The sequence below is a fragment of the Pseudorasbora parva genome, chromosome 12 (genome assembly GCF_024679245.1).
Source record: "Pseudorasbora parva isolate DD20220531a chromosome 12, ASM2467924v1, whole genome shotgun sequence".
Taxonomy (NCBI): domain Eukaryota; kingdom Metazoa; phylum Chordata; class Actinopteri; order Cypriniformes; family Gobionidae; genus Pseudorasbora; species Pseudorasbora parva.
This window is the reverse complement of record NC_090183.1, coordinates 44623119-44643943: the sequence shown is the minus strand read 5'-3', so window position 1 is coordinate 44643943 and position 20825 is coordinate 44623119. Positions and strand designations below refer to the sequence as shown.

Genomic DNA, 20825 nt, shown 5'->3' with positions numbered 1-20825 from the left:
TTTATGCATTTGGCAGACGCTTTTATCCAAAGCGACTTACATTGCAATCAAGGTACACATTTTACATTTTTTTGTCAATTCTTGGCTTTAATTAGAAACATCTAAGTAAATAACACAATAGATATTGTGTAGACACCATATCTACATAATAGAAGTGACACGGTTTCTGAACACAGATCTCAATACTTACGCAATTCACAATGATGGTACACTATAAAACAGTTTTGTTGGTTTAACTTAAAAAAATAAGTAACCTGGTTGCCTTAAAATTTCAAGTTTATTGAAATAAAATTTTTTGAGTTGATACAATGAAGGAAATTGGTTTAATAAATAGATACTCTAAATATTATTGTATCTGAACCACATTCAAATGTGATAAATCATGAAAATAGCACAATTTGGCATGTTTTATGCGTCATCACGCCTAGAAGTCTAGACGCACCCTAGCGGCAGCAAATCTAATCTGCCGCGAGTGTCGTCTAGCAACTCTCAATACCCTTCTGAGCTGTATTTCCCTCACTCTTGCCAGACCAATCACATCGTGTATAGAGTCGGTGGGCGGGGCCATAATGACGACGGCCGAGTTGCGTTTGCGTGCTTCTAGTAAACACAGAAACTGGCGAACGGCGGCGGTCTTTCGAATCAGCTTTGACCGCGACTCTGGAAGACTTGGAGTTCAGCTTTTCTCTGAGAAAAGAACAAAGAACGGCACTGAAGTCATTCTTAAAAAGGGAAGATGTGTTCGGAGTTTAGCCGACCGGATATGGCGAATGTTTAATCTGTCAGCGAGCTCCGCTTCACCTTCGTTGCTCTGGTTGGTGTAGCGCTATCCTATCGCGTGCAGAGGGAGTTTGAAAGACGACCGTTTATCCGCCCCTCGGATTGAGCTGTCAATGGTGAGTTTCCAGACCAAACATCTTGATGTGGCTCTGGCTGGTCAGGCTACGTCATCACAAATAAAACACACAATTACCAATATGCTTACAAAATCTGTAAATAATATTTGAATAAAAGTTGTCGATTATCAAACATTTTCATTGTATTACCTAATTTCAATGAACTCAAAATTTTAAGGCAACCAGGTAACCTATTTTTAATACTTTTTTACAGTGTAACATTGGATCGTTTTTGAGTATGAATGAGTAGAAAAGGAACTCCAAATGTCACAAAATGGCAAGTTAATAAACCTAACAACAAAAACAATAATGAAATACTGTAAATACAGCTGGAAAATTAATTATTCAAGCCCCAGTGCATGATGGGAACACTAGTATCGGAAATGTTGAGAAGTTTTACTTAATTTTAGGACATTGATTTTGCACTTGAATTTAATAGTTAAAGCTTGAATTGAGTAGAATTTACTGAGATGTTTTTTTTCTTGCCTGAACTAAGTTTTGCAGATTTGTGCTGTCGTGAGGGATTCTGTTCAGAGGGTCGAATCATTCTGAGAGTCATTAAAAGCTGAATTTGAGGACACCACTTGAAACATTTGTGGTGTTGAGCCACTTCACTTACGTGTGTTTGATCTGTTCATTGCAAACAGCTGAAAGCCTTCTTTGGCGGTTCAATGAAGAACCTTTAATATCCAAAAAACCTTTCCATTGCATAAAAAGTTCTTTAGACTATAAAATGGTTTCAGAAAAAAATGGTGCTTTATAGAATCTTTCACAAAATTGTTCTTTGGGGAACCAAAAATGCTTCTTCTATGGCATCACTGTGAAAAGCCATTTTTGGTTCTTCCTGGCACCTTTATTTTTAAGGGTGTAATGGTTTGTTGAGTGTGTGATGTTTTATGTCTCCTGCAGCTCCCACTATCCTGAACGAGCTGAACTGGACTCAGTCTCTGGAGCGGGTGTTCATTGAGAACAGTCGTGAGGATCCTTCGCTGCGCTGGCAGGTTTTCGGCAGTGCCACGGGAGTCACCAGATACTACCCAGGTACAGCTCTTACCCCGCTCTACACCAGTTCATCCATGTGTCCGGTCAAACTCTGAGTGTGTCCTGTTTTCTCTCTAGCCACTAAGTGGAGAGCGCCCAACAAGATTGACCTGTACGATGTGCGGAGACGCCCGTGGTGAGTGGAGGAAAGACTCATTTCATTCGTTAGTTCGTTTCCACCTAAATTACCTGGAACAATTAGTACCAGGAACTTTTTTTACAGGAGCTTTTTTTTCCCAGACCTGCTACTGTCTGTGTTTCCACTGCGGTCTGAAGTACCGTGAAGGTTTGGCAAATTAGTGCGGTGATTTAGGACTGCACGCGACGGAAATAAAAACAGAAAATGTACTGGTAATTTTCTGCCAGTACATTATCCAGTAATTTTAGGGAAATTAAACTCAAACGAACGCAATGTGTAATTCAAAATACAGGTACAACACCTTTAAAAAAAAAAACAATACGGAAAATTCCTTCATATTAATACGCATTGTACATTGTGCCCTATTTTTACTGACTTTTTTACAGTGCAGTAATCAATTTTGCACGACACTCTCTGCAACAAGTATGCAGGAGATTCAAGCTGTGCTGCTTTTGCTGGTTATGTATTGGTTTACTAAAGAGCTAAACTTTTTTTTTTCTTAAGTTTTTTGTTGTAGATGGCTATTGCTGGGCGTTTAGCTAGAATACAAAACCAACCCATTGGGCCACTGAATCTGCATTAACGACAACAGCTGGGGCAACAGCCTTAGTCCTAATGGGTTGTAGCTATCTTAGCTATCAAAATCCAGTGTTCGGCACTGTGCGGACGTGAGTTTTTGTTGTAGATGTCTGTCTTTAAAAAAAAAAAAAAAAAAAAAAAAAAATTGTGTATTGTGCTAATTAATTGAGATTTCTTACAGCTCTTACAGGTTTTTGGCCTTGTCTGTTCCGTTGCTTCTATTACTCTCTCCTTTTTTGTAAGTCGCTTTGGATAAAAGCGTCTGCTAAATGATTAAATGTAAATGTAAATGTAAACTAAAATTAACAAAACAGCGGAAAAGAGCATGATAATAAAGCGTATTCTTAAAGCTTGTAAAGCTAGATTTGAAATGACAATATGTTATTATCAGCTAAATGAACATTGACCGTGAGATGGCTGAGACGAACGCGCGCCTTCAGACAGAGAGCAAGACTGATATTTACTGAACGCAGAACGAACCTCACAAAAGACTTAAATATCCCGGTTGAAATAAAATGCTGCGTGAGCTCAACCAATCAGCACGTCCGGCGACCAAGTCCCATCCTCAAAATTTCCTAAACTTTGAGGAAGTACTACCTCTTGAGCAGGGCCGTTTTGAGGGGGGAACTTTTACCCAGAACTTTAGACCCTGGTTCCTGCAGTCGAAACACACCCCAAAGTCCCTAGTTCCTGGGGAAAGTTCCTGCGGTGGAAATCTGGCTTTACTCTGGCTTTAATCTTGTTTTCTCCGGCTCTCCGGCGGCCTTCGCTGCTAACAGCAAGCAAGCGTGTGAAGTTTAGATGAAGTGGGACTGCAGTTTACAGTGGGGCGTGACCTGATGGGTCAGTACGGGTCAGTCTCGTCCCCATGTGCTCGCTCCAGGTCTATAGGGAAGAGTTTATATTATAGTTTCCAGCAGTGATGTATTAAAGGGTTACTTCCTCGATTAGCATATGGCTTTCTATCAGTAGAAACCCTGGAGTATATTTGAATGTTTAATTGTAGTGTCTGTTCTCTAACTGAACTGATTTTATGAAGATGAACGCGGTCGCGGTGGGAAAGTGAAAGTTTTTCAGTAGCGGTGGCTTTGGGAGTGGCCTCGTAGGGCAGCAATGCATTCTGGGAATTGTCTTTTATCCCCATGAGAAAAAAATTCTTTTTTTCACAAAAATATCTTTTCTCAGTCTAGAAGGCACCAAATTAAAAAATAATTTCACATTTCTACTACAATAATGACCCAGTTTAAATACAGATTCATCTTCCCAGCGCTGAAGTTCCCCTTTAGAGAACCGCATTCTTAATGTTAACACAAGGGGTGCTATAGCAAGTCTTCTGTGGTCTTTTCTCTGTCAGGTCAGTCGCTGTTATGGGTTTGGGTATTTTAATACAAGCCTGACTCGGGTGCAAGCTTCAAAAGGCAAATCAATAAAATGTTTGCAGTTATTTATTTAGGTCAGCATAAAGTTATTTACTTGTGTAGTTATTTAGCTGGTTATTTAATTTAATTTATTTTATTTTTATAAATTTGGATGGATGGATGGATGCACGGATGGATGGATGGAGGAATGGATGGATGGATGGAGGAAGGGATGGAGGAAGGAAGGAAGGAAGGAAGGGATGGATGGATGGACGGACAGAGGAAGGGATAGATGGGTGAAGGGATAGATGGATGGATGGATGGATGGATGGATGGATGGAGGAAGGGATGGAGGAAGGAAGGAAGGAGGGAAGGGTTGGATGGATGGATGGATGGATGGGTGGATGGGTGGATGGGTGGATGGATGGATGGAGGAAGGGATGGATGGATGGATGGATGGATGGATGGATGGATGGGTGGGTGGAGGAAGGGATGGATGGATGGATGGAGGAACGGATGGAGGAACGGATGGAGGAAGGAAGGAAGGGATGGATGGATGGATGGGTGAAGGGATAGGTGGATGGATGGATGGATGGATGGATGGATGGAGGAAGGAAGGAAGGAAGGAAGGAAGGAAGGAAGGAAGGAAGGAAGGAAGGAAGGAAGGAAGGAAGGGATGGATGGATGGATGGAGGAAGGAAGGGATGGATGGATGGATGGATGGATGGATGGATGGATGAAGGGATAGATGCATGGATGGATGGATGGATGGATGGAGGAAGGAAGGAAGGAAGGAAGGAAGGAAGGAAGGAAGGAAGGAAGGAAGGAAGGAAGGAAGGAAGGAAGGGATGGATGGATGGATGGATGGATGGATGGATGGATGGATGGATGGATGGATGGATGGGTAAAGGGATAGATGGATGGATGGAGGGATAGATGCATGGATGGATGGATATTTTTATATAAGTGTTTTGCATTTATTTATATATTTATTAATAAGTGAAAATTATAATTTATTTATTTACTTGTTTATTTAGCTAATGTAGGCTAATTGTATTTAACTAGATTTATTCAGAATAATTATTTATTTGTTAAAGTTTTTGTATCTTTTTATTTAGTATAAGATATTTATTTATTTACTTATTTATGCATTAATTTAGCTTAGTTGTTTTATTCAGAAGACATTTATTTATTTTAGTTGACTAATTTATTTATAAATGTATTCATTCATTCCTCGATTTTTATTCACTTGATTTTTTTTTTTTTTTTTTTTTTTTTTTTTTTAATAACAAACTACTTCCAGTATATCCTCCAGAGTGTTCTAGTTGGCTGTGGCACTTCTCTAAACATGAGGAAGGGCTCGCTGATGTCCAGATGATTTAATGATGTGGTAATATTTGCTGAATGCTCAGAATGATCAACTTTCTCATCAGCAGTAGTGTGTGTATTTTTAGGGTGTAGTAAGTGAACATATATAGGACTCAGTAGCTAGTTGGTGATGTAGCCTAGCGGACGCTTTCATCCAAAGCGATTTGCGGTGCTTGTTATGGAGCAATCCCCTCAGGATTAGCCTGGGGTTAGGTGTCGTGATCCGGGGCGAAAAAGAGCATCTTTAGCCGCTACGCCACATCACCCCTGCAGCAGGACAATCACCCACACAAATACATCTCTGTCTGCTTAATGAAGAAAGAAAAGGCTGTTTAGAGGAAAAAGCAAGGTGTTTAAATCCAGAACAACTTGTTATCAGGTGCTTGCGTGTTAGCCGGCTGGATGAGCGTGCCGCCGTGTTTCCTAGAGTTTAGCGAGTCGCTAATGAGCTTCTTCTTTGACAGAGTAATTAAGTTCACACTCAGAGAGGGAAAAAACAATCCCCAATATACCTGTAAGAAGCTTTTAACCTAAAGACGAACGACACGCGCAGGCCGCTAGTTAGCTTGTTTTCCTGACAAAGCGCTAACGCCGCCGATGAGCCGGAGCGGGCTGTACATTGTTTTTGTCATGATGCAACATGCTCTGAGACTTAATGAGCTGCCTTTAATGCTTCTGCGAGTGTGTAGGCTAAAGCAGAAGAACTCTATAAGCGCAGGGATGATGAATCGGTGTGTGTGTGTGGGTGTGTGTGCTATCAGCAGGCGCTCAGCTCAACATGCTGCGTCGTCTTTTATTCTTTTACTTCAGTATCTAGATACGAGTGTTTGAGCGCTGCGAGCTAACACTCAACACATGCGTTTGTCTTGGACCCTCTTAATAAGTTATATCATACATACATCACAGTATAGACATAACCAATCTACATGCATGTGATAATAACTGTTATTGGACATTTACAAATTAAAAATGTTTTATATCATTCATTATGCTCTTCTTTTATTTCAGACTTGATACATGCAAACCAAAAGATCAGATTATGCCTAGAAAATGTATGATAAAAAAATAGCAGGGAAGAAAATAGCTTTATGTATTGTATAACTATAAAAGAGTAATTCACAGCGCTGAAAGACTAACCAGCTGACAATATATCATTTTATTTATTATTTATTAATTATTGTTAATTAATTGATTATGTTATCTTAGTATAGATGTTTTTCACCTACTCATATGATAATTTAATTATTTGATAAAATAATTAAATACTTATATAATAATATGTAAAGATGTATAACCTATATATATATATATATATATATATATATATATATATATATATATATATATATATATATATACATATATATATATATATATATATATATATATATATATATATATATATATATATATATATATATATATATATATAGGTTATACATCTTTACATATTATTATATAAGTATTTAATTATTTGACGTTTATCAGACTTTTAATAATAGCATGTATTAACTATTGAACACTGGTGTCATTTATAATATTGCTGTTGCACCTCTTTCTCGTTTCACATTCTTGTTTTTTGTATAATATAACATTTCCTGTGGCTCCAGGAGAGTAGTCACATGGCGTTCACTGATAATAATAATAATATTATTAATAATAATAATAAGTGTCAGGTGAGGAGAATGAATGATGATTGTTAATGCTGAACTGCTTCCTGCAGGTATTACAGAGTTTGACTTTTGAGGCATTTGTTCCGGCAGCGTTAGTGCCGTCTAAGCATGTCTCACTATCGGTCATCCGCCGCCTGCCCACTGCTCTTTAACCCCCCGCACACACACACACACACACACACACACACACGGATCGAGAGCTGCTTTTGAGCCTGTTGCTTGGCAACCTGCGTCCCGCTCTGCTGATTGGCAGAGCTGTGGCAGCAGGGGGAGTCAGGATGTGTCAGGTCAAGTTTGCAAGATTATGGGCCAACATGCTGTCATTGTGTATTACACTCTTTGCATGGCTTGACCGCTCAAACAACAGCCTGCTGCTTAGCTCAGCTAAGGTCTCAAAGACGCCAGTGCAGGAGTTTGGGAGCAACTCGGAGGAAACTTTTAATATACTGTGCTATTATAAAACAGATAGGATGCTGATCGGTTAATATAGCCATGCTCAACACAACAGCTGTGTCTGAAAGCATATGCTGACTTGTTGACTCTGCAGGCATTTGTGCACGAAGGTACCTCTCAAAACTCATTTCAGACAGACTTCTGAGGAGGCATAATGGTTTAATCATCGACAGCTAAACAGAGAGATCTTTGGGAGAACACTTTATTTGTTACTAGTCAACAGAATGTGATAAAGGGACCAGCAAAATAAAATGCAACCCTAATTTATCACTAGAAAGACATCAAAACAGGTTGGCCCAAAACATACACAGCCATTAGAGTACTGGCTATGATATGAAACGCTTCTGCAAAACGCCCATAGAGAGACACAATTACTCTTGGTTTACATGTCAAGGAATTTTTTTGAAGCTTTTTCTCAAGAAAAAAACGTCTTAAAGGTGCACTATGCAACTTTCCGTCCACTGGAGGTCGCCTGTTCTAAACAAAGGCGTAGTTTGATGACGGCAAGTGTGAGCGCAGCATCTTGGGACATGTGGTCTTCACCTCACAGCCGGTGGGAAATAGGACTCGGGCAGAAATCATGTTGATGGATGCGGTTATTAACGTTACTGTAGTGAAGCAGAGCAGGAGCGAGTGTTGTGGAGCTGAGCACGGCCGCTGGAGCGATTGTTAAACACACACACGGCTCGCGAACACCGGGACTTTTATTATGACGGGACTTTTATTATTATATCCTGACGCTTTTTTAACTCCTTTACACATTTCATAAGCTCTTCATGAGTTCTCAGAACACCATCACATGTAGCTACGCACATACAGCGAGACAGTTTAAGTTTAACGAGTAAGTTCTGTTGTAAAATATCCATCATAAAAGCCGACCAATCCGGTTGTGAAAGTATCCCTATGCCTTTAGGTTCAGTGTCTTTTGGTTTGGTGATAATTATTGTCAATGTGAACACTAAGGAGACCATGCAGGACTAAATGTCTTTTGGGTTTTTTTGTCTGGACCAAACGGACCATGCAAACTGAACTACAAGTGTGAACGAACCCTTAATGAGTCATGGGTGTGTTTTGGGTGTAACGTGCAATAAACCAATCAGAGTCTTATCTCCCTTTCCCTTTAAAAGCCAGTTGAGTTTGTGCAGATTCACTATTTACATGAGGAGAGACTGAACGCTTCTCCAGAGAGGAATCCTTTTTTTATATATTTAAAAATGTGTGTGTGCTGCTGTGCATCCCTGTGTGTGTAATAATCTGTGTGTGTGTGTGTGTGTGTGTGTGTGTGTGTGTGTGTGTGTGTGTGTGTGTGTGTGTGTGTGTGTGTGTGTGTGTGTGTGTGTGTGTGTGTGTGTGTGTGTGTGTGTGTGTGTGTGTGTGTGTGTGTGTGTGTGTGTGTGTGTGCGCGTGTGTGTGCGTGTGTGTGCGTGTGTGTGTGTGAGCCTGTTTATGTGGTTTATGAGGACACAAATTTGTATAACTTCATGGGTATTACACTGGTATTACACTATAAAGGTGGTTTATGAGGACATATCAAACACACCTGGACTCCTGAACACACCTGGTTTAGACCAGACACCCATGGGGGAACACACACACACACTGATGGGGGAATAGTTGCGCCAGTGCATTTGATATTTATCTGACTCTCTGTGATTATTAAAAATCCCAAGATGTCTTTAATCTCTTTAGTGTCTAGAAGAAAAAGTCGAGCTATTGAGGAGACCTGTGTGAGATCCGCTCTCTGACACTCTCTACATCAACTCGGACTCGGACTGGAAAATGAATGGCCCAGTCAAACACGCCTAATTGTCTCCAATTGCTCTGACATGAATTATTAACACACCTTTATTATAACGTATGTCTGCACGCGTTAGCGAAGGACGGCGTGTTGAGCGACGGAGATCTAGAGGAGAGAGCGTGAGCGACAGCTAAAGACACGAGGATTGATTGGAAGAGTTTGAAGGAGAAACAGAGAGAGGTGTGTGTTCTGTTATCGGAGCGTTACAGAGAAGACATTGCCATGCGGGTTCAGCCCTGCGTAGCAGATATTCAGCACAGCCAAAGCACATATTGATTTCTGAGAAAAGTCAATCTGGATCCTAAGTAAATATTATGGCAGCTGCTCACACGCCATGATCAGCAGCAGAAACAAGATGGAGGCCCGTCAGTCCTTCTTCTGCTCCCTCTCGAAATTAAACATTGATTGTGAAACTGAATTTGTCTGACATTTGCGAATGCACTTAGCCTTAATATTCACTGTCGTATTAAAGTGATGGCTGATAACTGCACTGTCCAAAAAATGATACGGTGATAGTATCCGATGATAATACTTTGAAATATACCATTATATTGAAATTAATTTTCAACTTCACAAATTCACATTCATGATATCTCGCAATGCTACAATGTTACATCTCATTTGTGCAACTTTTCAGTCCCATCATATATTTTAAAAGTACCTTAGTATTACCATCTCGTACTAAAATTGCCACTGTCCTCCTTTCTTTGCAAGGGGACACTTACACAAAAGTGTAAGGAGAGGGTAGTACCATGGTATTCTTGGTATATCAGTTCTTAAAGGATATTTTTACAGTATGGACCTCTTATACAGGAAAATATAGAAAAAAAATCCTTGAGAAATCAACGTTAAGTGGTCTCTTCCAGAGCCGTATGCCAAAATCTCAAGGACATCTGCGCTCAATGTCCCAATTTAAATTATAATTATATAAAAAGAACTTTGGAATCGAGATATTTTATGTTTCCCAACTAGTTTTATCTTCATAAGTCCCTAAAAGCACAAACTGACTGGTCATCCATCCATACAGATCTGCTGATCCCTGCATCAAATTATTGAATAATCAAGCAAATAAAAAGGAATAAACACACGACAACATCTCTTTTCCACAGCTCACCTGGCCTCAGTGTTTTAATCTTAATTCAATCTGAAGAACACATCCAGAGGAGAGCCGAGAGAGCAGCGGCCCATAAAATAATAATCCCGTCAGCACACACACACATAAATCCTTTTAACACACACACTCGTGTGCGCGAGACACACGCCTGCACACGCATTTAAAGGGAAGTGAAGTCAATACGGCATCGCACCTGCAGATTGTGACAGTGGAAATGTGCATAACTTCAGCCCAGATAACAGCCTATAATTGACTAATTTTTAATGTGGGACTGGAGACAGAAATATGAGAGTGAGACAGACGGACAAGGTTAGAGAGCAGAGAGAAAGCGCTCCCTCGCTTCAGAGCTAATGCATTGATTTTTTTAACCACGCTGCACCGTGATAAAAGTACCTCATGAATTCCAATGTCTTTCTCTTCGTCTACTCAATCGAAGTGGCACGAGGCACATTACCGTGTCAATCCTTTCTTTCATTTTTTGAGCACCTTCCTGGGAAACGTGTTTTCCGTCATCGCTTGGAAATGGGACATTTTTGTGATGAGGTTTTCCAGCCCCTCCAGCCTTTGTGTTCTTTCACATAGAGACGCCTCTCCTGTTGACGGGTCGCTGGTTATTGGGTTTTGAACTGGGCTATGATTGGAATAGCATATGCTGCATGTATTCTACAGTATACAGTACAGGTCATATATGCACAGTTTCCATTTACAGTACAAAAAATATATAATTTGTTTTCCACAATGCAAAACTTCCAACTGTTAGAAACTGTTCCAACTAAGATATTTAATCAAAATTGATTTAAAAAAATAGCAAAATAACACATTCATGTTAATAGCTAATATGCATCAATATTTCATATTTATTTGTACTTGCTTCAAAAAATATATTTTATATAAAAATAATAAAATAAAATATCAAAAATTCTAAAAGAATATACATTATATATATATATATATAATTATATTATTACATTATGTATGTATATATATATATATATATATATATATATATATATATATATATATATATATATATATATATATATATATATATATATATATGTGTGATAACTGTATGTCATTTGCTACTTTCTTTTCAACATTATTTGATCAGACTTACAAAAGTTATTTAAACAAAATTTGATGTAATCACTTTGTAAACATGGTCAAGTCGGAAAGCGCTCCACCCCTAGGGGCGGCCATTGCTAACCAAGCCATCACCTGCTGTTAGCATCCCATTGACTCCCATTCATTTTTGAGTCACTTTGACAGTGAATAACTTTACATCTGAGACGTTTAAAGACTCCATTTGTCCATTGTTTATTTCTAAAGAAACACGACAATGCATAAAAGGCTCCGTTACCTTGTATCTTACACTATCGTCCCGCAGAAGCTGTTTTTGTAAAAATAGGCTAACGATTGCGTCATAACCAGCGCGACTCTGTCGCACAGTTGAGAAATTACCGTATAGACAGGAGGAGACGCTCGCAGGCAATCTTTACTGTCTATGAGGCAGTCGGGGGGACGTGGAGACATAAAGTCTGATAAAGTCAAGGGGGAAGAATGGGGAGAAGCCCAGAGAGAGCCAAAAGCAATGGGACAAAACATTTAAACAACGTGATTCAGATTTCACTTTCCACAACTACTAGAAGACCTCCAGCTGTCAGACAGGAGGCTCACGTCACATCTACGTCCTCAAGCTCAGTCTGAGCCGGCACAGTTCGCTCAGCCATCAGGAAGCGAGTGCTTCTAACTGACCTCACTTTCCACCGTTGACGTCTATGGGAACGCTCTGTCCATTACTGTCTATGATCAATATGAGCTGTGATGCTAGCGGGACGAATCCGCTCGTTAAACAGGATCATATTACGCTCAGAAAGATCACTTAACACCAACATCGTCGTAAACCTGATCTAACTCTGCGCTGTTGCTATACAGAGTAATCATCTGGGTTATTAACAATATACATGCAATAAACTTACATTCATCACAAACTTTCTCTTGCACATAAAGGCTGCAGCTGAGTGAGAGCACGTGATCTGACTGCTCCGCTAAGATAACAGTGAATAGGCAGATACGCTAAGACTGCGTAAGACTACGTACTGGAATGCTGCACTACGTTACTTTCACAAGTCATACACACATAGCCAACTTTAAAGGAAGTGTATGTCCGATTGTGGCCGAAACTGGTACTGCAGGTGTATCCCCCTCCCTCTCCCCCGACTTGAGGTTGCCAGATTGGCTGCAGGATCAGCAGGAACGTTTGTAGATCTGCAGCTGTGGTAACTAGAGCAGATCTGGCAACCCAAACACTACTGACTTCATGATTGGCCGATAGGTGGAGGGCGGAGCTTCAGGCCAAAACACAACATGTCAACATCAACATCAGTTGAGGGCTGCAACTTTTACATGACAATATCCTGGCCGGACTACTGTTGTAGAAGTATTTGAAATTAACATGATTTCTTAATGTCTAGTGACATATCAGGGCCATTTTAGGATTCATTCAAATACATTTCTTACATACAGTTCCTTTAAACTTAAAGGAAGAGAATTCACAACAGGGTCCAGTGATCACTGGGTTCAAACAATCCAATTTCTGGGTTTGTCAGTTTTTTCAACCCAACTTGGGTTGTTTTTAACCCAGCATTTTTTAGAGTGTATATTGAGGAGCCAGGCCTGAAACCGCCTTGAAGACAAAGAAGAGAATTTTAAAATCTGTCCAGAATTTCACAGAGAGCCAATGTAAGGATTATAGTACAGGGTTAATATGATCTCTCTTCCTCGCTCCTATTAGAAACCTTGCAGCTGCATTCTGCATTTTTGTGTGACTGTCCCTTTAAGCCATCACGACAAATGGATCACAATGACTGTGAGTGAGCTCAAGTGTTGTGTGGCTGATGGCGTTTCACAGAAACTCTGGCTAATGTATGGTGTCGGCTGGAAACAAGAGAAAACAGCTAAATAATGGACGAGAAACAACAACGTGTATTTATATATTCCTGTAGCTGCACGGCTCGAGCGTGGCTGTGGGAATGCCGACGCTGTGGATTAAGTTCTCAAAGAATGCACTGGAGGAAAACTGTTCATATCCGCTCTTACAATACTTCAAAATCAAATGATTTGTTTATATTCTTTTTAAAAAGAGCTCTTACTATAACTTATTTGTATTAACTTATCTATTCTGCGTTTCACATCTGCTCCGGCGTGTGTGCTAATCCAGTTTATACTCTAAACTTGGCATTGTACCAATATTGTTGGCTCTTAAGACAAATTTTTTGTGATGTTCCTCATTTGAATAAAAGCAACGTACAAACCGCTTGACATTGACAGCTGTTGCAAAAGTTCATTTTAGTCCCGGTTTACTTTTATACCTGTCAACAGTTTGGACTCTTTATTTTATCTTTTTAAAACACTACAAATCTAAAGGCACTTGCTTAAAAGTTTTGTAGACAAATGTAAAGAGAATTTCATTTTCTGTGAATATACTGTGAATATATGTTATTAGTAACGCTTTGTTTCATTATAGTTTACATGAACTAAAGCATTTATTCATCCTAGTTGGGTGGGGGGGGGGGGTTATGCTATTTCCTGCATTCTGCCGTATTGACTCTGATAAAGAGTTGATTCTCATGATAAACATGGGCAAAGTTTCACAAAACGAGTTGAATGTATGATGGAGTATTTCTGTGACAAACACACTTCTTCAGGATTCAAACAAGTTTCAGAAAGTTTTTTTTTATCTTAAAGGGCGGGATTGAACACACACACACACACACACACACACACACAAACACATCAGCGAGCTCGGTTCGGGTTTACAGGAGCCAGCGGCAGTGCTGGCGTTGTGTGTTTAGACACGAGATCAGCAATGTCAATAAAGAAGTGTGTGGGTGTGGGTGTGTGTGTGGGTGTTTGTGTTTGTGTGTGTGTGAAAACAAAAACACAAACACAAACCGTTCTCATGAACAACTCTTATAGTACACAAGCACGAGTCCAACTAACGACATATTACAATTATGACCGGATTAGGCTTATGAAAGGATCATGAAGAGAGGAAACAAACATATATTAGGAGTGTAGTATCTTACTTGTCGGACACATTTTGTGAGCTGATCTTGAAACAGACAGTGAGGAGATGTAGATGCTCATACGGTGTAAAAATGAACAGGTCTTATCATCGCTGAAGTGAGCCACAATACGATCGCAAATGGTCAAACAAGTGAACATGACACACGAGCATATTCAAGCAAAAGCCAGCATATGTTAGTTCTCAGCTAATGTCTGTCATGTGTGTGTTGTGTGTTTTGAATAATGATGTGATTGAGCGTACTCTTCATTATTAGACACGCCCCTTACCTGCTGATTGGCTACAAGTTTGTGAATGGACTCGGCCAGAGTCCGTTTTGTAAAACAGTTTTAAAATAACACTTACCCCACCTTTAATCTTAATCTTATTGTGCACCCGGTATACAGCCTGCACTCAGGACCGTTATGCACGCAGTGCACACATGGACCAGTTCTTTCTGCGTCATTGTATTTGCGGGGTCTGTGCGCGCAGCATGTGCAAAACGGTCCTCAGGGCAGACTGTGCCGGTGGTAAATATACAGCTCTCAGAAAGAACAGGCAGGTTGTCAATGACTGACAGAGCAGAATAAGGATGGCAGAGCAAAGTGTGGATACGCTGTCCTTGAAGGACGTTCAACTTGAACTGGAAATGGTCAGTTTACTGCTGAGAAACCCACGGCAGGCAAGTCTGATGTGTGGGAGTCTTTTTCATTTTTTTCCCCTACTGTGTTGGCAGCAAAATGTTACATTTTATATCTTGACAAGGCGAATAAAATAATAAATATAATTTTTGTTCTGACTACATTTTTATTTTCTCAGTGGAAATTTAAATGTGAAATTTTGTAAATGAGATCTAAATTTAGCGGGGTGGTCGGGAAGAAAATTATTCTAAGCAGACAGCGGGTAAACAAAAAGTGTATATACAGTGGGGCAAAAAAGTATTAAGTCAGCCATCTATTGTGCAAGTTCTCCCACTTAAAAAGATGAGAGAGGCCTGTAATTTTCATCATAGGTACACTTCAACTGAGAGACAGAATGAGGGGAAAAATCCAGAAAATCCCATTGTCTGATTTTTAAGGAATTTATATGCAAATTATGGTTGGAAATAAGTATTTGGTCACCTACAAAAAAGCAAGATTTCAGGCTCTCACAGACCTGTAACTTCTTCTTTAAGAGGCCCCTCTGTCACCACTCGTTACCTGGTTTGAGGTCCACAACCTCAAATAGTCATACTCCAAACTCCACTATGGCCAAGACCAAAGAGCTGTCAAAGGACACCAGAAACACAATAGTAGACCTGCACCAGGCTGGGAAGTCTGAATCTGCAATAGGTAAGCAGCTTGGTGTGAAGAAATCAACTGTGGGAGCAATTATTAGAAAATGGAAGACATACAAGACCACTGATAATCTCCCTCAATCTGGGGCTCCACCCAAGTGGGGTCAAAATGATCACCAGAACCACACGGGGGGACCTAGTGAATGACCTGCAAAGAGCTGGGACCAAAGTAACAAAGGCTACCAGTGACACTACTCCACCAGAGACTCAAATCCTGCAGTGCCAGACATGTCCCCCTGCTTAAGCCAGTACATATCTAGGCCTGTCTGAAGTTTGCTAGAGAGCATTTGGTTAATCCAGAAGAGGATTGGGAGAATGTCATATGGTCAGATGAAACCAAAATAGAACTTTTTGGTAAAAACTCAACTTGTTGTGTTTGCAGGAGAAAGAACGCTGAGTTGCACAATAACTACTGTGAAGTATGGGGGTGGAAACATCATGTTTTGAGGCTGTTTTTTTGCAATGGGACCAGGACGACTGATCCGTGTAAAAGAAAGAATGAATGAATGGGGCCAAGTAGATTTTGAGTTAAAAAATTGTTCCATCAGCAAGGGCATTGAAGATGAAACATGGCTGGGTCTTTCAGCATAACAATGATCCCAAACACACTGCTGGGGCTACGAGTCTCCAGATCTCAACCCCATAGAAAATCTTTGAAAGTCTGTGTTGCCCAGAGACAGCCCCAAAACATCACTGCTCTAGAGGAGATCTGCATGGAGGAATGGGCCAAACTACCAGCAACCGTGTGTAAAAACCTTGTGGCGATTTACAGAAAACGTTTGACCTCTGTTATTGCCAACAAAGGGTATATAACAAAATATTGAGAACTTTTGTTATTGAGCAAATACTCAATTTCCACCATAATTTGCAAATAAATTCTTTAAAAATCAGACAATGGGATTTTTCTGGATTTCTCATTCTGTCTCTCAGTTGAAGTGTACCTATGATAACAAATTACAGGCCTCTCTCTTCTTGGGAGAACTTGCACAATTGGTGGCTGACTTTGCCCCACTGTATATATGTATATATATCGGCAACAGGTGGGTGCAGAATATAACTCCAGCGGGAGCGGGATTTAAAAAAACAGTCAACTAGACCTCTACTTCATAGTTAACTATTCTAAAAGTATATAATCAATATTTGAATATAAATCATGAAGATTGGGTAGGTGTGTCTCTTCTCATGTGCCACAACAGATGCTCTGGGTGCGCATGATGCTTATGGTCCTTTTTGAGTGTGTGTGCGTGTGTGTGTGTGTGTGTGTGTGTGTGTGTGTGTGTGTGTGGTGTGTGTGTGTTTAGCTGGCGGATGGGGGGACCTGGTTTGTGATGGCCCATCTGCATGTCACCTGGCCGGGGCGCTGGGGAGTGTGGGTAATGACTGGGAAGGAATGGCATCGCTGGGCCTCAGTGGAGGGGTAATTACGGAGTGGAATCCATGCAGAAACTGCACATCTGGATCCATCAGGCTAATCCACGGATGGTACAGTGAGTTGAGCACAGATCGGGAACATCACTGTCGCATAGTGGAGATGAATATAGACTAGAGTGTGAAAAATACCCTGCCAAAAGAAACGATGGTGAATGATACTGACACTTAATGGACTCTAAATCTGCGTTCACACACTACCAGCGATTCACAAGGCTCTGTTTACACCTGATATTTAGATGCGTTTTGGTTGATCGAATCACAAGTAGACGAGGGAGACACCTGGTCTCTTTTGTCCTCTTTCAACCACTTCCGTCCTGATTTCTTCAAGGGGAGGGTCTTTTCAGAGCTTTGATCTAATGGACAAAAACACACAAAGAGCATCAGCTTTAGTTTCTTCTCTGACAGACGCAAGACCAGCCGAACGCTGTGAGTGTGTGTTAGATATCAGGAATACTGAGAGAACATTGTGTTTGGTGTGTTTTGCCTTTTTAACCCAAACTTGGGTCTCCAGCCGACAAAGTTTAAATCCCGTCTGGTTAGTCATCCCGTAAAGTTCACTCATTATGTAGGAGGAGAGTAGGCGTCTTTTAGAGGCTGTTTGACCCAAGTGTTTTCCACTCTAGAAGTAGACGAAAGTGGACAAGCTCAAATCTTTTTACACCTGTATTTAGCGTCGTTCACTTGTGATCTAATCGATCAAAATGCGTACCAGGTGTAAACAGGGCCAAAGCGACACAATCCAATTCATTTCAAACATCGCTGGAGATTTCCGGCAACAGGAGCGACAGCTACACAACGAAGTTGAAATATGTTTCTTCATCATCGTCATCATCAGGCTAATGATCTTTTGTGGTCGTCGGGTCGCTGCGCTGTTGAACGCTGCGATCTGGCCAGGTTCCTCCACTGGTCTCGTCATGTGCTAGTGCAAAGCTTTTCATAGTGCATTCTGCAATGTTCTCAGCCCACTTCTTCCTGTCTGCCTCGTCTTCTGCTACCTTGGAGGATTGTCCTGGACCGTTCTTTGGCTCTGACAACATCCGTACCATTCCAGATTTTTCTGTCTAACTGCAGTGAGTGAGCTTCACACTGGCCTATTTCACGCATAATGACGTTTCTCAAGATTTAATTTGGGATGTGATCCTTGTAAGAGATGCCAGGGATGTTTCTAAAGCATCTCATGTCAAGTGCCTGGACTCTTCGTCACAACTCAGGGCCCTCATTTATCAACAGTGAATAGAAAACGTTCTATATTTTTGTCCCAAGAATAAAATACAAGTATAAGAAAATCTGTATTGATCAAACATCGCACATAGTACTTATGAATAGGATTAGGAGAGAGTGAGCCATTTTTTACTCATGTGGTCCTCAAGATAAAATCAAATAAAGCAGAAATGCAATGAAAGTATCTAAAGTAATTTCAGGATGTTTGCTATCTTTTTAAGTGATCTGAATGCATCTCTAATATCTATAATCTATATCGAAAAATATGGCTTTTCATTTATTATTTTAAAAAAGTATTCATGTGGCTCAGTTTACCCCAGGCCAGGGGTAAGTTGAGCCAAGTCGGTGGGTAAGGTGCACCATCTGGATTCTAACTGAATCTGATTTATAACCTGTGAGGTTATAAATATAATTTACCTCTTTTAAAAAACACCTTCAATTTTCAAATTTCCTTTTCATCTTTCTTTTCTTAAAGCTAACTTTATCAACATAAAACCAACCAAATGGAGTTCAAATTTAAATTTCTTTAATTGTTTGCATTTCTGAAAGCATATTTTCAACACCAAAGTTGTGACCTTCCCAAAAACAGTCTGAACAGAGAGTTTGTTGAGTAAAAATATATACAAATTTAATCAAATAAAAACTGATTTGAATGAATGAATAAATGAAACTAATAAACAGTTTAGTCAGAAGGTTCATTAGAGACTAAAGGTGGAAATATATAAATGATGAAGCATATTCTGGTTCTTATAGAGAAGGAGTTGGTGTACATTGTTCCTTACAAATAAACTCATGCAAGTTTAAAGAAAATTATAAACTAAACAGTTGTGTCTATAAAGCTTTTGCGATATTATAAATGTCTATACTGTCACTTGATCATATTAATGAACCCTTGCTGAATAAATGTGTTCATTTCTTGAAGTTCAGTAACAGTAGTGCATAATGTTACAAAACCTTTATATTTCAGATAAATACTGTTCTTTTGAGCTTTCTATTAATCAAATAATCCTGAAGAAAAAATGCACACAACTGTTTACAACACTGATAATAATCATAAATGTTTTTTGAGCATCAGATCCTCATCTGAGAATGATTAGTGAAGGATCATGTCACACTGAAGACAGGAGTAAAGATGATAAATTCAGCTTTGATCACAGGAATAAATGACATCTTACATTATATTAAAATAGAAAGCAGGTGTTTTAAATTGTTAAAACATTTTTTTACTGTATTACTGATCAAATAAACGCAGCCTTGGTGAGATTAGGAGACTACTTTCAAAACTTTTGACTGATAGTGTATGTATATTTTTTATAAAGTGCCTAGTCTTTATATTTTTGCTTGTTTTTCATGCTAAACATTTACACCTTACAGGAACCGGCCATGCATCAAATCCTAAGAAAGTTAATTTCCTGCCTTTAGTTGATTGATTTTTCATCATGTGCGGTATTTATGAGGCATGTGTGTCTTTTAGGCTTGCCAAATTTCATTATGTTTTTTATTGGAGTTTTATCGTTGCTCCTAATATGCTACTCCCAACCTCCAATTATGCCTCGTGTGTTTACTGAAACTGTATTCATGGAAACGTGTGTTTGTTTGAGCAGAAAGACAGCGCGGCATTATTAGAAGTAAGAACATGAGCAAACACGGCACAAACTGAACGGAGCACGCTGTGGATTGATTGCATCAGAGCAAACAGAGCTGGAAATGAATTCTCAATACAGGGAAATCTTGTGTACTCCTGTGTTTCTCGCAAAGACGGAGCAAAAATTAATTTAGCAGTGTCTGCTGTCATAGTGTGTGTGCTTTGCTGTTTGAGAGCGCTGTCGTTAGCATGCTCATCTGAAACTGTATAAGATATTCATAATTTAATGAAGTCATCAAACTACAGCCTCAAACCTGTGGGACTTTCTTCTTTGACGCTCAAAAGATGAGATTATCTGGTTGTGGTTGTACATTCAGAGTGACTGAAGATTTAAGCTTCAAGAATATGCAACTATAGAAGAGTCATATTTACTTGTAGAGTTGAATATATATATATATTGCATACACTACCATTAAAAGAAAGAAAATAATTTTATTCATGCATTAAATTTATCAAAAGGGACATTAAAGACAGTGTTACAAAATATTCTATTTCAGATTAATTCTGTTCGTTTGAACTTTCTATTTATCAAAGAATCCTAAAAACTGTTTTTTAACACTGATAATAATCATTAATGATTATTGAGCATCAGATCCTCATATGAGAATGATTTCTGGAGGATCATGTGACACTGAAGACTGGAGTAATGATGATAAATTCAGCTTTGATCACAGGAATAAATGACATTTTAAGTTATATTCAAATAG

The 20825-nt window shown here is 39.5% G+C and overlaps 1 protein-coding gene across 2 annotated transcripts in view; it reads left to right on the top strand.

Moving 5' to 3' along the window:
• The window catches only part of cacna2d2a (calcium channel, voltage-dependent, alpha 2/delta subunit 2a), a 320181-nt gene that overhangs the window by 239602 nt on the left and 59754 nt on the right, over window positions 1-20825 (top strand). For both annotated transcript variants that reach the window (XM_067460456.1, XM_067460455.1), the window contains exons 7-8: window positions 1806-1937; window positions 2016-2073. In XM_067460456.1, the coding sequence (XP_067316557.1) occupies window positions 1806-1937; window positions 2016-2073 (190 nt within the window). The remainder of the gene's footprint in view (window positions 1-1805; window positions 1938-2015; window positions 2074-20825) is intronic.